At 39.0% G+C, this 21,209-nt stretch overlaps 1 protein-coding gene across 3 annotated transcripts in view; it reads right to left on the bottom strand.

Moving 5' to 3' along the window:
- Positions 1 to 14,495: 14,495 nt before the first annotated feature.
- The window catches only part of GTF3C3 (general transcription factor IIIC subunit 3), a 36,707-nt gene continuing 29,993 nt past the window's right edge, over positions 14,496 to 21,209 (bottom strand). For all 3 annotated transcript variants that reach the window (XM_053472162.1, XM_053472163.1, XM_053472164.1), the window contains 6 exons: positions 20,706 to 20,841; positions 19,369 to 19,606; positions 17,565 to 17,755; positions 17,116 to 17,240; positions 16,615 to 16,767; positions 14,496 to 14,743 (listed from right to left, as the gene is read on the bottom strand). In XM_053472162.1, coding sequence (XP_053328137.1) covers positions 14,621 to 14,743; positions 16,615 to 16,767; positions 17,116 to 17,240; positions 17,565 to 17,755; positions 19,369 to 19,606; positions 20,706 to 20,841 — 966 coding nt within the window. In that variant the 3' untranslated portion in view covers positions 14,496 to 14,620. The remainder of the gene's footprint in view (positions 14,744 to 16,614; positions 16,768 to 17,115; positions 17,241 to 17,564; positions 17,756 to 19,368; positions 19,607 to 20,705; positions 20,842 to 21,209) is intronic.

The following is a 21,209-nucleotide window of genomic DNA, read 5'->3' as shown; positions in this document are numbered from 1 at the left end:
TTCTGCACAAAGTGTGTCCCATCTGTGCCTTTTTAGTGAATGCTGTCAAAGGTATCTTATCTCCGAGCCATAATTTGGGCTGCCATACCAGATAGGACAATATAAAACAAACAAAAGACCTAGTAAAGGGGTGGGCGATATCAAGCATATTTAGAAATTTAGAAAAGTTATTAATTGCCTCCAGTATCATGTTTACATTGTTCCAGTAGATATATGCTGACTCTTAATACTTAGGAGCACAGTGAGGTAAATGCCTTATATTCCCTCACCCCTTTCAGACAGTTTTAATTGTTTATGATTGTGTTAAGGTAGAGTGACCATTACAGTGGAGATTATATTAAAATACTACTTAATACTTAATATGTACTTTGAGAAAGGAATAATTCTAGTCCATCCTTGTGATAAACATTTCTGCAATTCCACCCAAATAGGGTGGAAATCATCTTACCCAATGCTAAGACATGGCCCCAAACAATGGATCAAAACTAGTTGCAATGTGATCCCAAAATTATTGTCTCAGTCCCTTAATTAAATTTGGTTGATTTGGATGCAGTGGTGTCGGCAGAGGGGGCCATGGCCCACCCTACATCATGCTGTGCCTCCCAACTGAAATTGATAGACGCGGAGGAGAGAGAATACGTTTTCAGCAACCGCTCTGCGCCTCTCACTCTCCTCTGCGAGGCCTCTGTCTTGGTCGCGGTGCCGGCATTTCATGCTGAGCGCCGGAATGACATCATATTCCGGCGCTCAGCAGTGAAGCAGCACGCACCGTGGCAGAGCAGTGAGACAGAGGCCTCGCGCTCCCACCGCAGGACTTCTACAAGGTAAGTGAACTTCAAAAGAGGGAAAGGGTAGCTAGTGAGGAGGGGGTAGATAGGGAGAAGGTAGTGAGACGGGGGAGAGGGAGTAGATAGGGAGAAGGGAGTGAGAAGGGGTAGATAGGGAGTAGATAGGGAGAAGGGAGTGAGAAGGGGTAGATATAAGCATTGGGGACCAAGATGGCACAGGCAGGGTGGTTATGGGACAATGATGGCACAGGTAGCCTGTTTATGGGACAAAGATGGTGTACTCTCGGCTGTTTGGGGACAATGTTGACTCATGCTGGGCTGTTTGGGGACAAAGATGGTGTAATTTGGGTTCTGGTCAGGTTCTATGTGGCAATGGGGATGTCAGGGCTGGCTTTGGGGTGAGCAACCTGTGATCTATGGCTGTAATTTAGGGGGTTTTACCTTTACCGTTAGTATTTACCTTTAATGCTGAGTTCTTATGTGAATTCCAATTGATCTATACCTGCAAAGCTGGGTTTTTGTGTTATTCTGTTGATCTATATCTGCTATGCTATGTTTCCATACATTATTTATGTTTACCTGCAAATACATGATTTGTATGTCTGATTCAGTTGATCAATACCCGGAGTGCTGTTTCCATGTGTTGTTTATTTAATCTATACCTTCAGTGCTGAGTTTACATGTGATTTCCAGTGGATCTATACCTGCAATGCTGGGTTTGTATGTTCTGTTGATCTATACCTGCAATGCTATGTTTCCATACATTATTTATGTTTACCTGCAAATACATTATTTTTATGTCTTATTCAGTTGCGCATGCTGTTTCCATGTGTTGTTTATTTGATCCATACCTGAACTACAGGGAGTATGTAAAAGAGAGGTATGGTTTAGTGAATGAGGGGACAAAGGGACTCTAGGGATGATTACTGGGGAGAGGGCCTCTCAATGTCACAGTGCAGTCAGAAGGAGGGAAGACGGTACTGACTCTCAGTCTTCCCCTGATCTGCAGTCAGTGTGGCAAATGTTTTTTTTTTTTGGTGTGGTAGCGGAGGGAGTGATTGCATGATAGGGAGCGTGGAGCAGGACCCAAGGAAATGCTTGGGTTGGGTCCAATTTTTTCACTATAAAATATATTGGCAGCAGGGGCAATATATATATATATATATATATATATATATATATTGGCTGCAGGGACTAATATTAATATATATCGACAGCAGCAGGGCCTAATATTAAAGAATGAAAAATAACTGCCAGTTCAGCTGTTATTTTTAAATCATATTTCAATCAAGGTCTTTACTTCAAAGAGATAAGTACATATCATGTAGTTAAAAATGCATGTCTAACGCATATATAGTGTATATGTAGCATTTTATAATTGCCCCCCCTACTTTGGTGCCTTTCGCCCCATGTGCCCCCCTGAATATGAAACCTGGAGACGCCACTGTTTGGATGGTGCTTGTAACAGGATGCAGGTGTGGCTAGTCTATTATTGGAAAAAAAAGAAACTAGCTTCATTACTCCAGCGTTTCCACTAGGCCTTTCCAGGAACTGTTGTGAAAAATAGGGTCTTTTTCACTAAAAATGAAAGGTCATGGGCTTCTGTGCAGATTATGATTGTTTTCTTTAGGATCTAGGTTTGCCATTATTTACAATTGTTTCCAGGACACATATTAATTGTGCATGTAACAGATAAGGTTGTTAAAATGCTGTTCTGTAGTAGGTGGGAAATATAACTGATTCCTCTCTGTAAATGGATACATCTCACTGCAGGGGAGCCCTTTATATGTGCTGTTCAGCAACAGTGACATCAAGTGACAATAAATATCTGCTATATGTCTCAATCTCTTCTTTTATTATTATTATTAATACATCTTATCTATTAAGTGCTAAAAAAAAAAATTACACAGCACTGTACTATGTAAGTAGGGGGGTTAACACGTACATAACAGAAGTACATTAACACATGTGACAAAAGAGGAATTAGGAACCCTGCACGTGTGCTTGCCATCGAGCCATATGGTAATTTTACACAAAGTTCCTGGCAAGAATGGTGGGCTTTTGGGGGCCCTGCTCATGATCTTGCAATCTAAAAACTTTCTTCATCTTTTCTTCTGTTGCAAAGTGCCAGGGCTGGGGCAAAGTGCTGGGTGCAAAGTGCTGGGTGCAAAGTGCCAGGGCTGGGTGCAAAGTGCTGGGTGCAAAGTGCTGGGTGCAAAGTGCAAAGTGCTGGGGCAAAGTTTCTTGAACAGTAATAGTCCACCTCTTTTCAGAATGTTTGGGGTTATTTTGTTTCATAAATATTGTGTTTGGGTTCTTGTACTTTGAAAATATTGTTTTTTATTACATCATAACAAAATAAGAATGTTAATGTAAATTTTAAGTTGTTTTTTAACATCCAGTTCATTAAATTCTTTTAAATAAACGAAAAATTTGCATATTGTTTTTTTTATCCGATTAATCGATTAATCGAAAAAATAATCGGCCGATTAATCGATTATTAAAATAATCGTTAGTTGCAGCCCTACATGTTAGTGTGTGCGCATAACATGCTATCATGCGGCCGACTTAACACTTGGACTGGCAGCTAGAGGCATAAAAAAATGTGCTATGTCCCTCTCCTCCTTTATCCATCTGTTTCTGTAACCTTGTATTTTTTGAATTAAACACTGAGACAAGTTTATTTGCACACGAGAAGAGAAAAAAACACAACAAAGGGAGAGGAGAGATAAAATAGAGGAAGGAGGGAGAGAGAGAAGAGAGAAAGGAGAGAAGAGACAGAGGAAAGGATGGAAAAAGAGGGAAAATAAAACTAGATATGAGCAAAATCAGAAAAGAAGAAAAAGAATAAAAGCAAAACAGTTTAATTGGCTGAGACAGATGACATTTAGATTCCAAATTGCATCTTAAAAAAAGACAAAATTGTTCTTAACAGTATCAGTTGCCATTTCTTTCTAAAGAATATGCACAGGACTGTGAGCTCTCTCCACACACATACATATCTCCAGCATATGTACATGTATACTGTAGCTTAACTTTCTCCAGCATGTCAGTTCTCTCCCCCACCCAAACTTCATCTCTCCACATGTGCATTCCACATGCATTCCGTGTGTTCCAGGGCCATGCTAATAGCAACAAACAGCCAGGGCCTGATTAAAGTAGGGGCTGATGGATCTGCAGCTTCACTTCCGCAGGGGCCTGCTACTTACCTGTGTTGATCACACACTGTGCGAGCAACGTCTCTTGTACCACCAAGGAGATGCAGGAACCCAGCGAAGTCATGTCACATACATCACATGACCCTGCTGCGCATCTGCTTACCCTGGGAGGTAAAACAGAGGTTGTTCGCACAGGGTGGGCGTGCAAGAAAGATAAGCCTAGCAGCAACATTCAGGACAGACTACAGAGGAGAGAGTCGAGACAGTGGAATGCCAACCAGAGTATTCAACACGGGAAATGATAAGTGAATGAACCAGAGTTTTTGTGGATTCTTGAGTGAGAAATAGATTTTTAGGTGCAAGCGGCAGGCTCTTGCGAGGGACTGAGTGTGAGGGATGAAGAAGAGGTCAAGGATGACACCAAGCCATTGGGCATGGTTAGTAGGAGAGAAAGTTGTGTTGTTAATGGTGATAGAGAATTCTGATAGTGGAGTGGAGATGGAAAGAGGGAAGATAATGAGTTCAGTTTTAGAAAGATTAAGTTTCAGATGACATCCATGAAGAAATAGCAGACAAGCAATTGGTAATACGGGACATGAGAGATGGAGGTAGATACGGAGAAAACATGTACATTTGGGTATCATCTGCATATAGATGATACTGAAGCTGACAGAGAAGGAACAGTTAGACAGATATCAGGAGATCCAGGAGAGAGCTATATCTCGAATGCCTATAGAAGCAAATGAGTTAAGAGGAAGGTGGTGTTCAACAGTATCAAAAGCAGCAGAGCGATCCAGTAGTATTAGAATGGAGAAGTAACCTTTTGCTTTGGCAGAGAGCAAGTCATTGGAGACTTTTGTTAGAGCTGTTTCAGTAGAGTGAAGGGGTTTGAAACCAGACTGTATAGGATCAAGGAGGGAATTAGAGGGGAGGAAGTTGTTAAGGCGATTGTACACAATCCGTTCAAGCAACTTAGAGGTAAAAGGAAGCAGAGAGATAGGGTAGTTAGTCAGACAGATGGGATCGGAGGAAGGATTTCTTAGAATGGGTGTAATTTGGCGCATAATTAAAGGCTGTTCTACAGTTCCAGGTTGAATGCTGAAGATTCGGTGGAAGTAGATTCCAGAGGTATGGGGCAGCCCAAGTGAAATCTTGTAGATGGGAAAAGAAAGAGGTGATTTCTGTGAATGGATATCTGAATGATTATCTGTGAATGTGTATGAATGAATGAATTAATATTTGTCCTGGTGTGTTTGGGTGTGGGTGTGGATGTGGCAGAGCCTGTCCTGGTGTGTGTGTTTGGGTGTAGGTGTGGCAGAGCCTGTCCTGGTCTGTGTGTGTTTGGGTGTCGGTGGGGCAGAGCCTGTCCTGGTGTGTGTGTTTGGGTGTCGGTGTGGCAGAGCCTGTCCTGGTGTGTGTTTGGTCATCTGTTTTCTGGCACTTTACTTACTGTAGGAATACAATTAACTACTGCATATCATTTTTACTTATCTAGAGATAAAACAGACTCTTGAATTTGTAGTCACTTCAGAGGACAAAACTTTCTAGGCTCAGAATCAGTGAGAGGACAGGCCCATGATGCTCTTAATCCGGCCCTGCAAACAGCCACTTTCATTTGTCTAATGGATGCCCAGTTCCACTCAAAATGTGGACATACATAACCACTCACCCAGCACGTCACTGGGACACAAAGAAGTAAATCCAGGAGCCTTTCCTCTTCGTGTGTCAGCTGGTCCGCTGACATCGGTGGGTGGTCTGCTAACTTCACTTTGTGGTTCACTGATGTTGCATTTGGGGCAACACAGAAAACATTTAAGTGGTAGAAGGAGAAGTGGGCAGGGAATGAGGCTTGCCTCCATGCTGCACCTGGAACTGGAAAATTATCTGCAGTGACCAGGAGAAGCGACGCTTCCCCGGAGTCTCTGAGCGAAAACCAGAGTATGCGTACCTCTTTATTACGGTACAGTCCAGGTAAAACCTGGACAGGTGGCAACCCTATGCACACCACACTCAGCCTGATAAGGAAATACTAAGCTTCCATGTCACAGGATGACCTTGCACATTCTTTTTGTGAAAGTCACCTTACTCAGAGGTATAACATATCTGAATGCATACATAAAATGCCTTATTTTACCTTCGAGCTGTCCTAGACCTAGCCCAGCACAATATCACCAGCTGCCCATTCTGCTCCACAACTTCTTAACTGCTGAAGTTCTTGGTACGTCTTTTAAGGATGCGTGGCCCTGAGTGGAAGTAAACAATGGAGGCTCTGCTGACATGGTACAGTCATCCATAGTGTTAGGAACTGGTTGGGTAAGGGTTTTTTATATTTATGACATGATATTTATTATAGATAAATATAGAACTTGGGTTAAAAAAAAAAACAAAAAAAAACAAACCAAATATGTCATTTTACTTACTAATCCTTCCACAGGATAGATGCTACTGCTAGAAGGGAACACTATTTTTTTAACACCAATTCCTTTGCTGAGTAACGCCACAAATACATTGATTTACGAAGATCGAACACTCACTTCCACACTGATTTACAAAGATCAAACACTCACTTCCAAACTTTTTTTTTGTTTTAATCAATTTTAATATCTCTGGCTTGGTGGTCATCAAAAGGTTTTTTCTTACTATTCTTTTCTAATGGGAGTGGTAAAACATGTTTGAAATATTTTGAAAAGGTTTTTATCATTTCTCCCACTTCTTATTTGTTTATTTTTCGATTACTTTTCCAGTTTTTTCCACTGACAGTCCATTTGCTTTCTCCTCATAGTATAGCTGAACCAAAATTCCTAACCCTAACTTACAGGACCTTTAACAACACTAAACCTCCTATATCTCTGTTCTTGTCTTCAAATATGCTCCCAACAGCACTCTCTATACTTGATTATGAATATGATTTATGCCTCTGTTGTCACCCTTTCCAAATGATGGCTCCTTGGCTTCATCTGTGTTATGGAATTTATTACCTTGTTCTGTCAGTTTTCCCCAACTTTTCTGCTTTGAAAACTCGATGAAAAACAATTTATTAAGAGAAGTGTATATCCTTTACCTAATATTTTGCAATTCACCTTACAATAGCATATTAACTGTTTCCTTAAGGTTTCATATCTCTCTGTGAGTCTGGGCCACAGTCTATGCTATCTGATCATCTCTATAGTCATTTGATTGCAGGGAGCCTGAGTCTCCCTGCTGACATGGGCCAGAATACGTCACTGGACTAACACATCTCCCTACAGATGACATACTTACCTCCAGTCACCTCCAGTGCTGGCTCAGGTGAACGCTGTGCATAGGAGTCTGTTCAGATCTCTGTGTGCATGTGTGGAAAATGCTGCTATTATTTTCTTTGGGAACACTTTTTGCCACTGATTGGCTTCAAGCAGCCGTTCAGTGGCAAGATCATCGAGGAAGACAGCAGCTGCTGCTGCAGGGCAAGCTTTTTTTGTCATTTGAGCTTTAATATTTTCATTTTAGAAAAATGCATATTAAAGTACTCACAGAGTGAGGGGGTGTCAGAGACATTTGAGAAAGTAGGTAAAAGTGCTACGATGGACTGGGAGGTCGTGCCCTGGGTTTAAATCTTGGGGCATTCTAGTGTCACATGATTTTGTCTGTATACTCTAACAAATTCATTCTTTTGTGTATACCCTGGAAGAACAAATTTAAAAAAGTTCATGAAGAACCTGAAATGAGCTTTACTGACATGTCCTTGGTTGATGCAGGAAGAAGTGTAAATGAAATGGGATATAATAAAGGTAAATAAAACACCTGGTCCAGGTGACATAAGCCTGTAGGTACTTAGGGAGCTTAGTTCAATAATTGCCAGGAAGCTATTGTTCAAGGACTCTTTACTCTGAAACAATGCCAATATACAAAACCAAACCAGGTACTGTATTTTATGAAAAAGGAAAATCCAATTTGAGGATGAAAATAAATAACCTGTATACTTAGTGTTCACAGTGTGGAAATTTTACTTGAAATGTTATGGAATATTAATATTAAGAGACACATTTAGGAGAATAATACCATTAATTAGGTTCAGTAGCATTCCATTCACAAAGGCAAGTAGACTCTTAGACTAGACAGTTCATGAGGTTTATTTACACTTGGCAAAAGCTTTTGATATGCCACACCCTAAGATTACTGTGTAAATTAGAGACTACAGACAAAGGGGAAACTATTTGTACTAGATAGAGATTGGAATGAAAAACAGAATGCAGTGTGCAATAAGAAATGTAGACTTTCATAGAAAAATAGAAGTGTAGCAGGAGTGCACAAAATGTTATTCACAATTCAGTTTAAAAAAAAGTAAATGAAAATACTTTCCCAAAAACACATATATATATATATATATATATATGTACATATATATATATATATATACATATACAAACTATCCATTATGCATCTGTCAGAAAAACTGAAAGCGATTTTCTTAACCCCTTAAGGACAATGGGCGGTCCCTAAACCCATTGAAAACAATGCATTTTGAGCGGGCTTTGTCATTAAGGGGTTAAAAGGGACCTTTCTCCAATGATTCTACTCTTATGAGACCAAGTGACACATCTCACTAGATCAGTTTGCTTCATGGCCTTTAGGCTTACATTTAGTGTCCCCCTCTTTGTTGAAGGGAGCAAGATGATCTGTCTAACCCTTATTTTGGCCGCGGATGGAAGGAAGGGGTTGCGTATGGCCTCAGAAGATATACCGTATTTGCTCGATTATAAGACAAGGTTTTTTCCAGAGCAAATGCTCCGAAAAATACCCCTCGTCTTATAATCGTGGTCGTCTTATAATCAGACCTCAACAAGGTCTGACTATGAGACTAAGATCCAGATCCCCCGCAGCGATGCAGGGGATCTGGATCCTCCTGCCCCCCCCTCCACTTACCGGTACTTCTGAGTCCCCGGTGCTTAGTCCGAGCAGCGTGTAGAGCTCTACGCGATTCGCGTACACAACTTCCGCTGCAGCCAGAAGGAGGCGCGTTTAGCAGCAGGGGTTGTCTGCGTCCATAGCGCAGACCTTCCCCGGCTGTCAGAGATCAGAGTTCCCCGTGATCTCTGACAGCCGGGGAAGGTCTGCGCGATGGACGCAGACAACCCCCGCTGCTAACCGCACCTCCTCCCGGCTGCAGTGGAAGTTGTCTACGCGAATCGCGTAGAGCTCTACACACTGCCCAGACTATGCACCAGGGACTCAGAAACACCCTATTTGCCACTCTGTCCCATAATATGCCTTTTAACCCCCTAAATGCCAGAGTGGCATATAGGGGTATAAGGCAATTCTGGAGGCAGTGTCACATAGGGGGTCAAAAGGCATATCATGGGGCACAGTGGCATCTAGAGGGTTAAAAGGCATATCCTGGGGCACAGTGGCATTTAGAGGGTTAAAAGGCATTTCTGGGGCAGATGTGCATAACGGGGGGCAGGTTGGGGGAAAAAAAAGGAAATAAAAAAAATATTTTTCTCAGTCATAGCTTTTATTAAAAAAAAATGTTCACATAGTTTACATGAATTAACAGTTACTGGTAAAACTTTTTAGTGTCGTCTTATATTCAGGCTTTTTCTTTTTTTCATAAATTAATATTCAGATTTTGGGGGGTCGTCTTATAATCAAGCAAATACGCTAAGTTGAGCATCCGGTGGCTAGTTTGGACAGCAAAGCAAGGTGCCTTGATCTTAAGGAAAGATAAAATGTAAAAAAAAAGTAGTTTTAGGGATTTCAAAATTCATAATAATGAAAGTCTTTATACATTTTTGTTTTCCATATAATTTGAAATTAAAGGTGTATTTCCACCTACACTGCTGAATGAAATGTAAGCCTTTTCCAGTATTACAATCATTATTCCTAGTTCTGTTGAATACTGAACCTGATCAAGTAAAATTTTTCCTTATTTATAATTTTTGCCAGGAACATGTACTGATACAAAGGCAGTACTAATTGTTTTTGTGGGAGTGCCATAGAAACAAAAAATAAGCTCAGGTTTTGTAGCTTTTTTTTATGCGATTAATCCTTAAGAGGAAAGAATATGACAAGTCTGCTTGGGTTTATTTGCTTAAGACATTCAACTAATGTTTTGTCAAGTAGACCAGTACCTTTAAAATGATCTCAATATCGATATCCTGCCACTGCAATCTGAGACAGATTGTGTTACAGTGTTTGAAGTTTCTGGGCTTCTTGCGCTCTGTTCCTTCATTTATTTCTTTGCTTTGTCAATGTTCCAATTTTAAAAATCAATTACACATGGATGCAAATTCATGTATAAGCTAAGAGGCATCTTGAAACACCCTTAATTGACAATACTTCTATGTGCAGTGGATCTTGTAACCATTTATTTACACTACATATACTTAGAAGAAAATACTACACTTTTGGTCCTGGTCTTTTTTTTGTCCCAAGTAGACACGAAGGATAATGAGAAGGGCACGAATATTTTCAGCACTATTGTAAGTGCAACATATACCACACTTTTTGCTTTTTATCTTTCAGATTAAATTGATTTGAGAAGCAAAAGTGTTTCGGGGCATAGCTGGGCTTTCCCCAGAACCGAACCCTGCTGGCTAGTCCCTGTTATGTTATCTGCACAAGAAGTTAGGGCAAAACAGTGGCATAACTACAAGGGTCACAACTGTGACAGGGCCTGCCTCTCCAAGGGGCCAGGGTGACCCCTGCGATCACTTGTTCCTGTCTCCTCGTGTTGGTTCAAAATTGTTCAGAAAGGGGCCCTTTCTAAACAAATTAAATTGGCACGGGGAGATAGGAAAGCAGCAGGGTCACGTTACATTACATTATCTAAGCTTGCGCTGAAACCAAGGCAGTCTGAACAGTGTGCAAGCACTGGACTGAAAGCTGCAGGAGTGGTAACGTGGTGCACGAGTATATATGTTTGTATGTATGTGAGCATGAATGTGTATGCGTAAGTGTACATGGGCATGGATGTCTATGTATAAGTGTATGTAAGCATGTGGCACAATACCTCTCATTTTAAAGGGAGCCAGACACAATGGCTTGCTCAGTATATACTGATGGGAATTATGCTATACCACTGTATCTCACATTAAGCTCATGCAAAACACTTGCTCAGGCCTGGACCAACACACAATCTGAGTAAAAAGGGTTTGGAGAAATTTGTTTTACTATTATTTCTTTAATCCTCTGCAGTTCTAATATCTTAAATTCTTTTGTTATTTACAAACTTTCCTCAAAGTAACCTCTGTAAAAAATATAGTGGGGGCACACTTTTCTATTCTTACCCTTTGCGCTCTGCATCTTCTTTAAATAGCACCGGATGTCACTACCACATTCACTATAATGCTGTTTGTGTGTGTGGGGGTATGTCACTGACAACCTGTTTAGGCACAGACAAGCTGTTAGGGGATAAAAATGGCACTGAAAAGATGTTTGGGGCTTAAAGATAGTACTGACAACCTGTTCAGGGGCAAAGATGGCAATAAGTTGTTTGGGGTGCAAATATGGCACTTGTAAGTTGATTGGGGTTAAAGATTGCACTGGCAAAGCTGTGTGGGAGGCAAAGCTGGCACTTTGGGAAGTGGATGACATATTACTTGGTGAAGGCGGAGGGCCCAAAGAGGTGGCGTTGTTGCCATAAAGAATGGGTGTGGTTACAAGTATTATGTTTGTTAAGGGGAGGCGTTAGTAATATAGCTACACACAGAAAAATGATTGCACCCATGCATCAGTGGCAATAGACTCGGCCCTGCTGACAGCATAGACAGTGTGACATTGAACTCCGTTCTAAATCCAGCTGCCTAGAGGAAATGTACAAGACTTATATGAATATGCTCCCCAAGCTCATGACTAGGTATTATAATAGCATAAACTAGCCTCCTACTAGCTGTCCCTTAATATGAGCCATTGCAGAGGGACTGGCAAGACATACTTTGAAAAGGAGAGTGTTTAAAAAAAAAATGGTTGTACATAAGCTAGTAAAGTGGTACTATTTAATTGTGAAGTCACAATTAAACATTGTTTTGTCATTACATCAAACCACTACAGTCTGCATATAACCAGCAAAAATGAGCCACAGCTTATACATTAACTCATTACGTCATTGTTTGTGCACATTGGTCAAATCATTTATTAACTTTTTTTTTTTAATATAGCGTTCTGGTTTAGCCATAAGTCTAGTTAGCAATTTCAAAAAAAATCAAGGTCTACGATAATTGTACAGCGCCATCAAGTGGAGGAAATTGTTTGTCAACTATGTTCAGAAATCAAATGAAAAGGGCAGCCAGAATGAATGTTCTGAATGCTATAATACTGTGAAAACTTGTTTAACTTTCTAGAGGGTTTCTTCAAAACTTCCATACATACAGGGTAATATTTTTTCAACACTACTCACATCAACTATTGAGGTGACTGGCAATATATACAAGTATATAACCCCCCCCCACACACAAAAGTCTGAGTACCACTACCTCATAGCAGCAGGAGAGATGTGGAGCAGCTAACAGTTTGCTTTCCAAGTTTTTGAGCTAAAAATGTAATTAGAGGCAGACATGTCATCGTAGTGGTCTCACATGTTGATGAGATGTGAAATAACAACGAAGAAGCTTTTTCTTTTTTTGACAATACTTCCATGTTTTAGCAACATATAAACATGTTTAACCCCTTCGTGACAAAGGCTGATTTTACTTTTTGTACCCTTCGTGACAATGGCCGTTTTAACATTTCTGCGCGGCTCGTGTTTAGCTGTAATTTTCTTCTTTCCCGCTTACTGAACCCACACACATTAGATATTGTTTTTTTCAGGACAAGAAGGGCTTTCTTTAGATGACATTGTTTTGATTGTGTCATATTATTTACTATTAAAAAATAGTATAAAATATGGTGAAACATTTAGAAAAAAATGACTGTTTCTAACTTTTAGTTGAAAAATCTTTTACTCATCTATAAAAGGTAATAAAAAAAACTGCTAAATAGATTCTACTATTTTTGAAATACCCAATGTTTTTATGCTTTTTTCTACACATTATGGGGCAATAAGTACAGGTAGCGTTTTGCTATTTCAAAGCCATTTTTTCCAAATCTGGTAATTCTTCCCCCCCATGTGCCATTTCGAGTATCTTTGAACCCGGCCAATGCAATTTACCCCATCAAGCCATATATTTTTGAAAACTAGACAGCCCAGGGTATTCCAAATGCTAGTATTTTAACCCTTTCCAAGCACTTATTCTACCATCAGCCTTTGTCAAACTTTATAATAGTAATTTTTTTGCATTTGTTTTTTCACACACATTTTACTTCAGGTATGAATAAACAGGTTCTCATATATGTCACTATCATAAAACACCCCAATATGTGTTCATCACATATACATACACACATTTTAAACTGTATTTTTTTCTATTGTTTATATATTAAGTTGCGTGTATATATATATATATATATTATGCACCATCTCAGCAGAAAGAATCCCCATTTTTACCATTAGTTCTACCTCAAATGTTTCAATGACTGTTTATTTATTTATTGGGTTTTTGCCTCAATGGCACTTTCATTTCACTAGCACTGTGATTATTGCACAATTAATTTTCACTAGCAAAGTATCCGTTTGTTTACTGTTTGTTTACTGTTTAAAAAGTGCATATATATATATATGTGGAATAGTGCACAAGTTGTTTTAGGGAATCAAATATAATGTTTCGGAAATTAAATTATTTTTGGGTCGTGACCTAATGTCCAAAGAGAAATGTGGGTCCTGAGGATAAAAGGGTTGAGAACCACTGAGTTAGGTGAAATGATTAGCTATTCCTTTTGTTTCGTCATTAGCAATACTCACCCCTAGTTGTTAGTCCTAGCTTTTTGTTTTATATAGTAAGCTCAATGGGTCTGAAGCTCTGAAAAACTGAACGTTATTATTCAGTTTCAGCTACCCAAATGTCAATTTTGGTGCTAGAAGTACTGTCATATCACCTGACCAAATAGCACTACATTATGTAAGTTCTAGTTTGTATTATCCACTCAGTCTAACTGCTGTACAAACTCTGCAGAGTCTCTATAACATTACATAATATTAATTTAAATAAACCCTTTTTAGAAGGTGAGACATCTAACACAGACCTGGACAACATATTTCCTCAAGCTAGCATGAAGCCCTGCTCAGGTCGGTTCTGCAGCTCATGATCAACAGGGCCACAAAGTACACTGGGAGGACTCGTCTCCCTTTTATTGAATGATGCACATACTGACAGTGTTCAAATGCCCATGCTTCTGTCCTGATGTTCCATTCCTATGGTTATCAGCACATTTGAGAAACAGAGTTTATCCTGCTTCAAAAGTTGAAAAATATAGAATACAATTATTTATAGGGACTCCATAGGTATCATAGTTACAAGGAGGTCCATGAGACCCACAAAGATCCCAAGAGGGCCTCTAGTCACATTGCATATACCCTCTATGTTTATTTATATGCCCATTAATAAAATAACAAAATACTCCCCACAACGAAACATTCACATTAAGTGTGAACTGAATTTGAATAAAGAATAACAAATGCAAGAATAGCTCCTCCTACTGTAGTATCATAAATAGTTTTAATCTTGTACTGTACACAAATATTTAACAATTAATCACTATCCAGTTGTCACGCTTGCAGCATAAAAAAGAGTTTATTAGAAGCATTAGCTAAGTAAGTAAAGGTCATATGACACAGTGAAGATATAGCAGTCTGCGGGCCATCTGTAGATTCCCACTGCTCTGGTAAATGAGCGACAGATTGAAAGCAATGTCTCTCTGAAGGTCCACCTGATCGTCATCCATCCCCTAAAAAAAAGTAACAGAAAGGGGCTGAATGAAACTGGGCTATATTTTTCAGCTGACAAAAAAAAAATACAAAGGATTGTTGAAGCATGTTTTGTTTCTCAACTAGGTCAGTCAGGATACCAACCTCCATTTGAGTGTTCTCTTGTGTTTATTTTCTACATTTCTACAGTGATACTTGGTTGGCAAAATGTTTTTGATACCTTTTAGTGGAATAATGTTCATACATATACACATATGTATAAATAGACATGTCATTTTTAACACGTTCAAAGAACATTTTAATTGACCATAATAGGATGTAGCATGGTGGTACTAATACGAGTCACTTCTGCCATAGTCAAATGTCAAATAGACATTTATTTCTTAAAACATCATCCCCTTTACAGTCTATATCCATGGCTACTTGTTACTCTAGATACTTCTGTTGCTGGATAAATCCAAGAGCAGGTCCTTCAGATTATACAGATTATTTCCACATGTAAACCAACTCAGATCATGCCTGAACCAGAGTCTTATTTACTGGAATTGTATCCCAGGTCCTGTAGCTACCCACTGCATTTATTGGACACGTTATTTATTCTGTTACTGTTTGTGATACCTGCATCCTATTAGCAGCATCATTTGCAAAAACAAAGAAGCCAACATGTGACAATAGCTTAGCCCTGTAAAGAGTTCTAACTGCAATTTCCCTAAACTATACAGGTGGGAGGGCAAACCCTGCCCATACCCCACAAAACCTTTAGTGTTGGGTATGGTAACATCACAGCAATTTCCCTGCAAACAGGAAAGACACCCTTGGGTTATGCAGCATGCTCAGTTACTTCAGTGTGAGTTTGCTGCAGTAAGATTTAAAGGAGAACTCACACCAAAATGTTTTATTACTAGCATCAGCTTCAAATACATTTTCAAGCAGCTGCATATTGCCCACTTGCCTGTGTTCTAGCTGGGTTAGTATTAGCCCAATCTACTAGACAAACACTTTGACAGCTTACCATGATGCTTGGAAAAAACAATACAATGGCTCATTGTTAATCACTGGCCAGACACTCTGACTAATCAAAGTCTATGTAGGACGGGACAACATAGCCATAAAGAATCAGCTCAGTGTGGGGGTTGTGCAGAGAAAGTCATCCAAAATATAACAGCTGTATATAATGGCAGCTTTCATTGTGTAAATAAAGGAAGTTTATTGGAACAAAATAAATTACTGTATTTTATGCTCACCTTGAAAAATATTTTTCCTTGAGACTTCCCCTCAAATGAATTCAGGAATCTGGCTTTAGCAGAATAATTGAATGTTCTTTTCTACAGATTTACCTTAACAAACCTGTGACACTATGCGTTAGGCGTTAGGGCTTAGTGTGTTGGACATATTAAAATAAAATGCTAGCATTTTCTCCTGATGTTTACTATGGAAACAGAAACATGCTAGTTCTCCAATACTTCTCTTTAAAACATCTCTAGGGTCTCCTTACTTCTTTAAGCTCTAAAACTATATACCCCATTATTCAGTTTTAGCTACCCAAACGTGAGGATGGAAGTGCTGTCCTTATTTATGGCTTTATCATCTGACCAAATGCCCCCGCCTTTATAACTAACCATGTGCAGTTTATAGATAGTTGACACACCTGTCTCTTCACACTATCTATAGTGATGTTTCTACTTTCATTCCACAATCAGGGAATCTTATTATGCAGAGCTATTTCTATCAATTCTTTCTGCAAATGTATAAGCCAAGTAATACACTATGTAACAGAAACATGGTCACGGAATTTGGCTAGTTTATGTTGTGAGCTTGAATAAAACTGATGAAGCTATGCAATACCTCTTATTATTGTAGTATTTTTTATTATATTTAGTATATGACATACCTTTAGCTGAAGTGGTGTGAGCTCAAGAGCTTGCTGATAGTAGTGAATTGCAAAGTGAGTTAGACCCATTTGATGCAATGCACGGCCAAGGTTGTAGTAAGTTTCCTGGCAAGGGCCACGGAGATCAAGATACTTATTCAGAAATGAAAATCCCTAAGAAAAAAAAAATGTTAGAATGTACATTAGAAAAAATACAAATGTATTTGCACAAATATTTGTCATATTTTCAAGGTTCAAACTACACCTGCACCTTGCTTATTCTAGAATAACTTGTATGATTATATCACCGGCCTGTGACAATATCTGTCAAACACACATGCAAACCAGAAAGATTTCAGAAATTGCCCTTTGGGACTTCAAACCATAATAAAACAAAGAGGTATGAGTCAACTGTCAACCATTGAAATGGTTTACTATACTAGGTTTTACACAAATTGTGTTAAAACGGTTCTCAGATTTGCAATTTGTTGACAGTTTCAAAATGAAAAAGAATTACAATACCTGTACTAATAAAGCATGTCTTTTTAATACAAACTTCTGTGATGCCATATGAACGAATGTTAAGCCTATGCATAGGCTGTGCAAAGGATCACTGGGCTGCATTCGGAAGGCCTGCACATACTGGGCTAAATAAAAAAAAACCATGCATTTATGTATTCACATAGTAAAAAATCCACAATAAGCAAATGGGTAAACACTGAGACAGATTACAACAGATCACTGTGATTAGTGATCATATGCCTCTGATAATCTTAAAATGCTTCCCCTGGGTCTGCTAGGCAGCCCCCTTTAATAAGAAGTGATGTGTTACTGTCAGCACATGTGCACAATGTATCTTTATTCACAGGATGTACCATTAAGCCCAAGTGGTTATTATGGCCACTTTAAGATGTAACAGCATGCCCTAATGTCCAAAACAAGCACATTCATTGACCACAAAACATCCTTACCAAGAGCATGTTTGAAACTTCCAGACACAAATGCGTTATGACCACTAAGGACACACAGAGCAAGATTTTCAGGGTTTTTCAGCATTAGTCTCAGGCAAAATCGATGATGTCTCACGTCTTGGGAATGCATTGTGACTTGATTGAAGATATTCCAAAGCTGTGGTTTGTTTACATCTTCCATTAACATTATTCTTTAAAATAATAATAAAAAAGATTCATATGATAGCTTTATGTATCTAAATGCATATGATTCAGATCTCAAAAGAAAAGTTAAGATACCCTTTCCAAAGGTATACAGCAAAAGTGGGTTTTGATACATACCGTAGATATTGCTTATATCAACTTGTAAACACGTTTACGTAGAGAGAAAAATGTAGGATTTCCAAAAAGTTACGTGTAATAACAGATTACTAATTCCAAGAGGTGTAGCTGTTAGTAAATATTATTTGAGAGTCTGGGGCACGTTAGGCATTTGCTACTTGATAAATACCGTATTTGCTCGATTATAAGACGAGGTTTTTTTCAGAGCAAATGCTCTGAAAAATACCCCTCGTCTTATAATCGGGGTCGTCTTCTAATCAGACCTCAAATAGAGGTCTGATTAGGAGACTAAGATCCAGATCCCCCGCACCGCTGCAGGGGACCTGGATCCTCCTGTCGTCGCCCCCCCCCCCCCACACACACACTTACCGGTGCTTCCGGAGGTGAAGTTGGCAGCGGGGGTTTGTATGCGTCCGTCGCAAATACCTTCCCCGACTGTCAGAGATCAGAGTTCCAGAGTTCCTGATCTCTGACAGCCGGGGAAGGTATTTGCGACGGACGCATACAAACCCCCGCTGCCAACTCCACCTCCTTCCGGCTGCCGCGGAATGAGACGTCAACCCGCTGCCCCGGCAATACAGCAGGAAATTGGAAGCACCGGTAAGTAAGTAAGTGTGTGTGTGTGTGTGTGTGTGTGTGTGTGTAGGGCATTTCTGGAATGCCTTACACCCCTATATGCCACTCTGGCACTTAGGGGGTTAAAAGGCATATTATGGGGCAGAGTGGCATATAGGGAGGTATAAGGCATTTCAGGAGGCAGAGTGGCGTTAAGGGGGCATTTAATAGTGCACTCTGCCTCCTGAAATGCCTTATACCTCCCTATATGCCACTCTGCCCCATAATATGCCTTTTAACCCCCTAAATGCCAGAGTGGCATATAGGGGTATAAGGCATTTCTGGAGGCAGAGTGCTCTATATAATGCCTTTTAACTCCCTTAATGCCACTCTGCCTCCTGGAATGCCTTATACCTCCCTATATGCCACTCTGCCCCATAATATGCATTTTAACCCCCTAAATGCCAGAATGGGATATAGGGGTATAAGGCATTTCTGGAGGCAGAGTGGCACATAGGGGGTCAAAAGGCATACCATGGGGCACAGTGGCATATAGAGGGTTAAAAGGCATATCATGGGCCACAGTGCCATATTGGTGTGGCAAGCCTGGGGGCAGATGTGCGTAACTGGGGGACAGGTTGGAAAATACAATAGAAAATATAAAAGAAATAAAAACAAAAAAAAAATATTTTTCTCAATCATAGCTTTTATTAAAAAAAATAGTTTACATGAATTAACATTTACTGGTAAAACTTTTTTCCTTTAGGGTCGTCTTATATTCAGGCTTTTTCTTTTTTTCCTACGTTAATATTCAGATTTTGGGGGGTCGTCTTATAATCAGGGTCGTCTTATAATCGAGCAAATACGGTAATTCTCTCTTAACATACTTAGTTACGTGGACATAGCTAAGCAATATATAGTAACTTACCTGATGTAGTTATAAGCTTTCCTAAAGTTTTTATCAAGAATTGCAGTTGAAAGCCCAAAATATTCTAATTCCTTCCGTTTCTGTCGGTCATCGTAGAATGAATAATACTCCAGCGAGGAATCTACAAGGAGCTCCCCTTCTTTGTATCTGGCCAAGTCACACAAGGCATATATTGCCTTCAAAAGAAGATACCACCAGTCCTCCTTGCTTAAAACGCTTGTAAGTATGGCAAATATTGCTGTATATAACATTAGAACACATGAAACCATTAGATATAAATAAAGATATGACATGGTATGAATAGGTCTGTTTCCAACATTATGCAAATATTGTTCAAATGGAATGTGCGAAATAATCTGGAAGTATTACATTGGGATTTCTAAATATAGCTTTACAAAAGCATCTATTTGTCTACATATATAAAATAAATGATCCTTCCATTTGAAGTAGGTATTGATTATAATCTTGTGAACACTGCAGTGAATTGAAATGTATAAATACTGGATTTAATTACTGATGCCACATGAGCTGTTCAGACCACAAGTGACAAACCAGAAAGAGTCCTCACAAAACAAAATCAACATTGGATGTGTTAGAAAAACATACTGCAGAAGTGAATGTGGATTGGCCAAAGGAAACACAATTTGTTGTATTAACTTTAATACACTGCGATAAACAAATCTGACAGTTCAAAATGGGGGAAATGGTCTAAGAACTAAAAGAAAAAACTATAAATCAACACTAAAATGCACCACAAACATTTAAAATGGGAGCTCCAGACATTTCTATTACTAGTATATCATTAAAAATGAGTTTAAATAGTGTTCTGAGTTTTAAAAACAGTTCTAGTTTTAACATACGTTTAAGCAGCTGCTCATGTGTATCTCCGTTATATTCCAATCTGCTAAGCAAACACACTAGCTCTTTATAATATGGTCTTGTAGTTAAAAAATCAAAACAAAAACAAAAAAAACCCTGTTTTAATCACCCAGACATTCAACAGATTTCAGATTTAAATAAAATAAAACTACATTTTCTTCAAAACTAAATTACACTACTATATACAGCGCTGTACTTAATGCCCCCAAATTTTTCATAGGTCCTCTCCTTTAAACAGTCTTAAATCTTATCAATCTGGTATAAAAACAAGCATTTCATTGAGATGCACTCACAGCTGCCTCATTCAGCTAATTTGCTGGGGCTTCCTCCAGTTGATTAGCTAAGGTACAGTAGGCAAAGATTACATTTTATCTTGTCTTTATACACAGATTTCAAAATTCTGCCTGCATCACAAAATATGCTTTTTGCTTCTTCCACAGAAGCTGGAAAATAATTACCTTTTGCATCACAGTTTGCAGAGTCCTGATCATCGTTGTCTGAAATTTTATCTCTAGACACTTTGATGAGATATAAGTGTCTCTCCCCTGATTTTGAACTTGAGATTAAACAAACCTGTGCTCTGTTCATTGCAATCTGAAAACAGAGAGACACTAAAATGCAGTGGAAAATATACAGGGTATTAAACCAGTGAAATTATGTAGGCTTATACAGCTGAAAAAATACAGGGCTTTTTTTTTTTTTCTACCCTTCGTGACAATGGCTGTTTTAACATTTTTTGCGGCGCTCGTGTTTAGTTTCTTCTCTTTCTTTTAGTGTACCCACACAAATCATATATTGTTTTGTTAAAAAAAAAAAAAAAAATGGTGAGAATTGGAAAAAAAATGACCCTTTCTCACTTTTATTTGAAAAATATTTTACTCATCTACAAAAGCCTATGAAAAAAACCTGCTAAATAGATTCTAATATTTGTCCTGACATGAGAAATACCCTTTTTTTTTTGC

The sequence above is a fragment of the Spea bombifrons genome, chromosome 7, assembly GCF_027358695.1.
Source record: "Spea bombifrons isolate aSpeBom1 chromosome 7, aSpeBom1.2.pri, whole genome shotgun sequence".
Taxonomy (NCBI): domain Eukaryota; kingdom Metazoa; phylum Chordata; class Amphibia; order Anura; family Pelobatidae; genus Spea; species Spea bombifrons.
The sequence above is the reverse complement of the archived record's forward strand: the minus strand, read 5'-3'. Positions and strand labels throughout refer to the sequence as shown.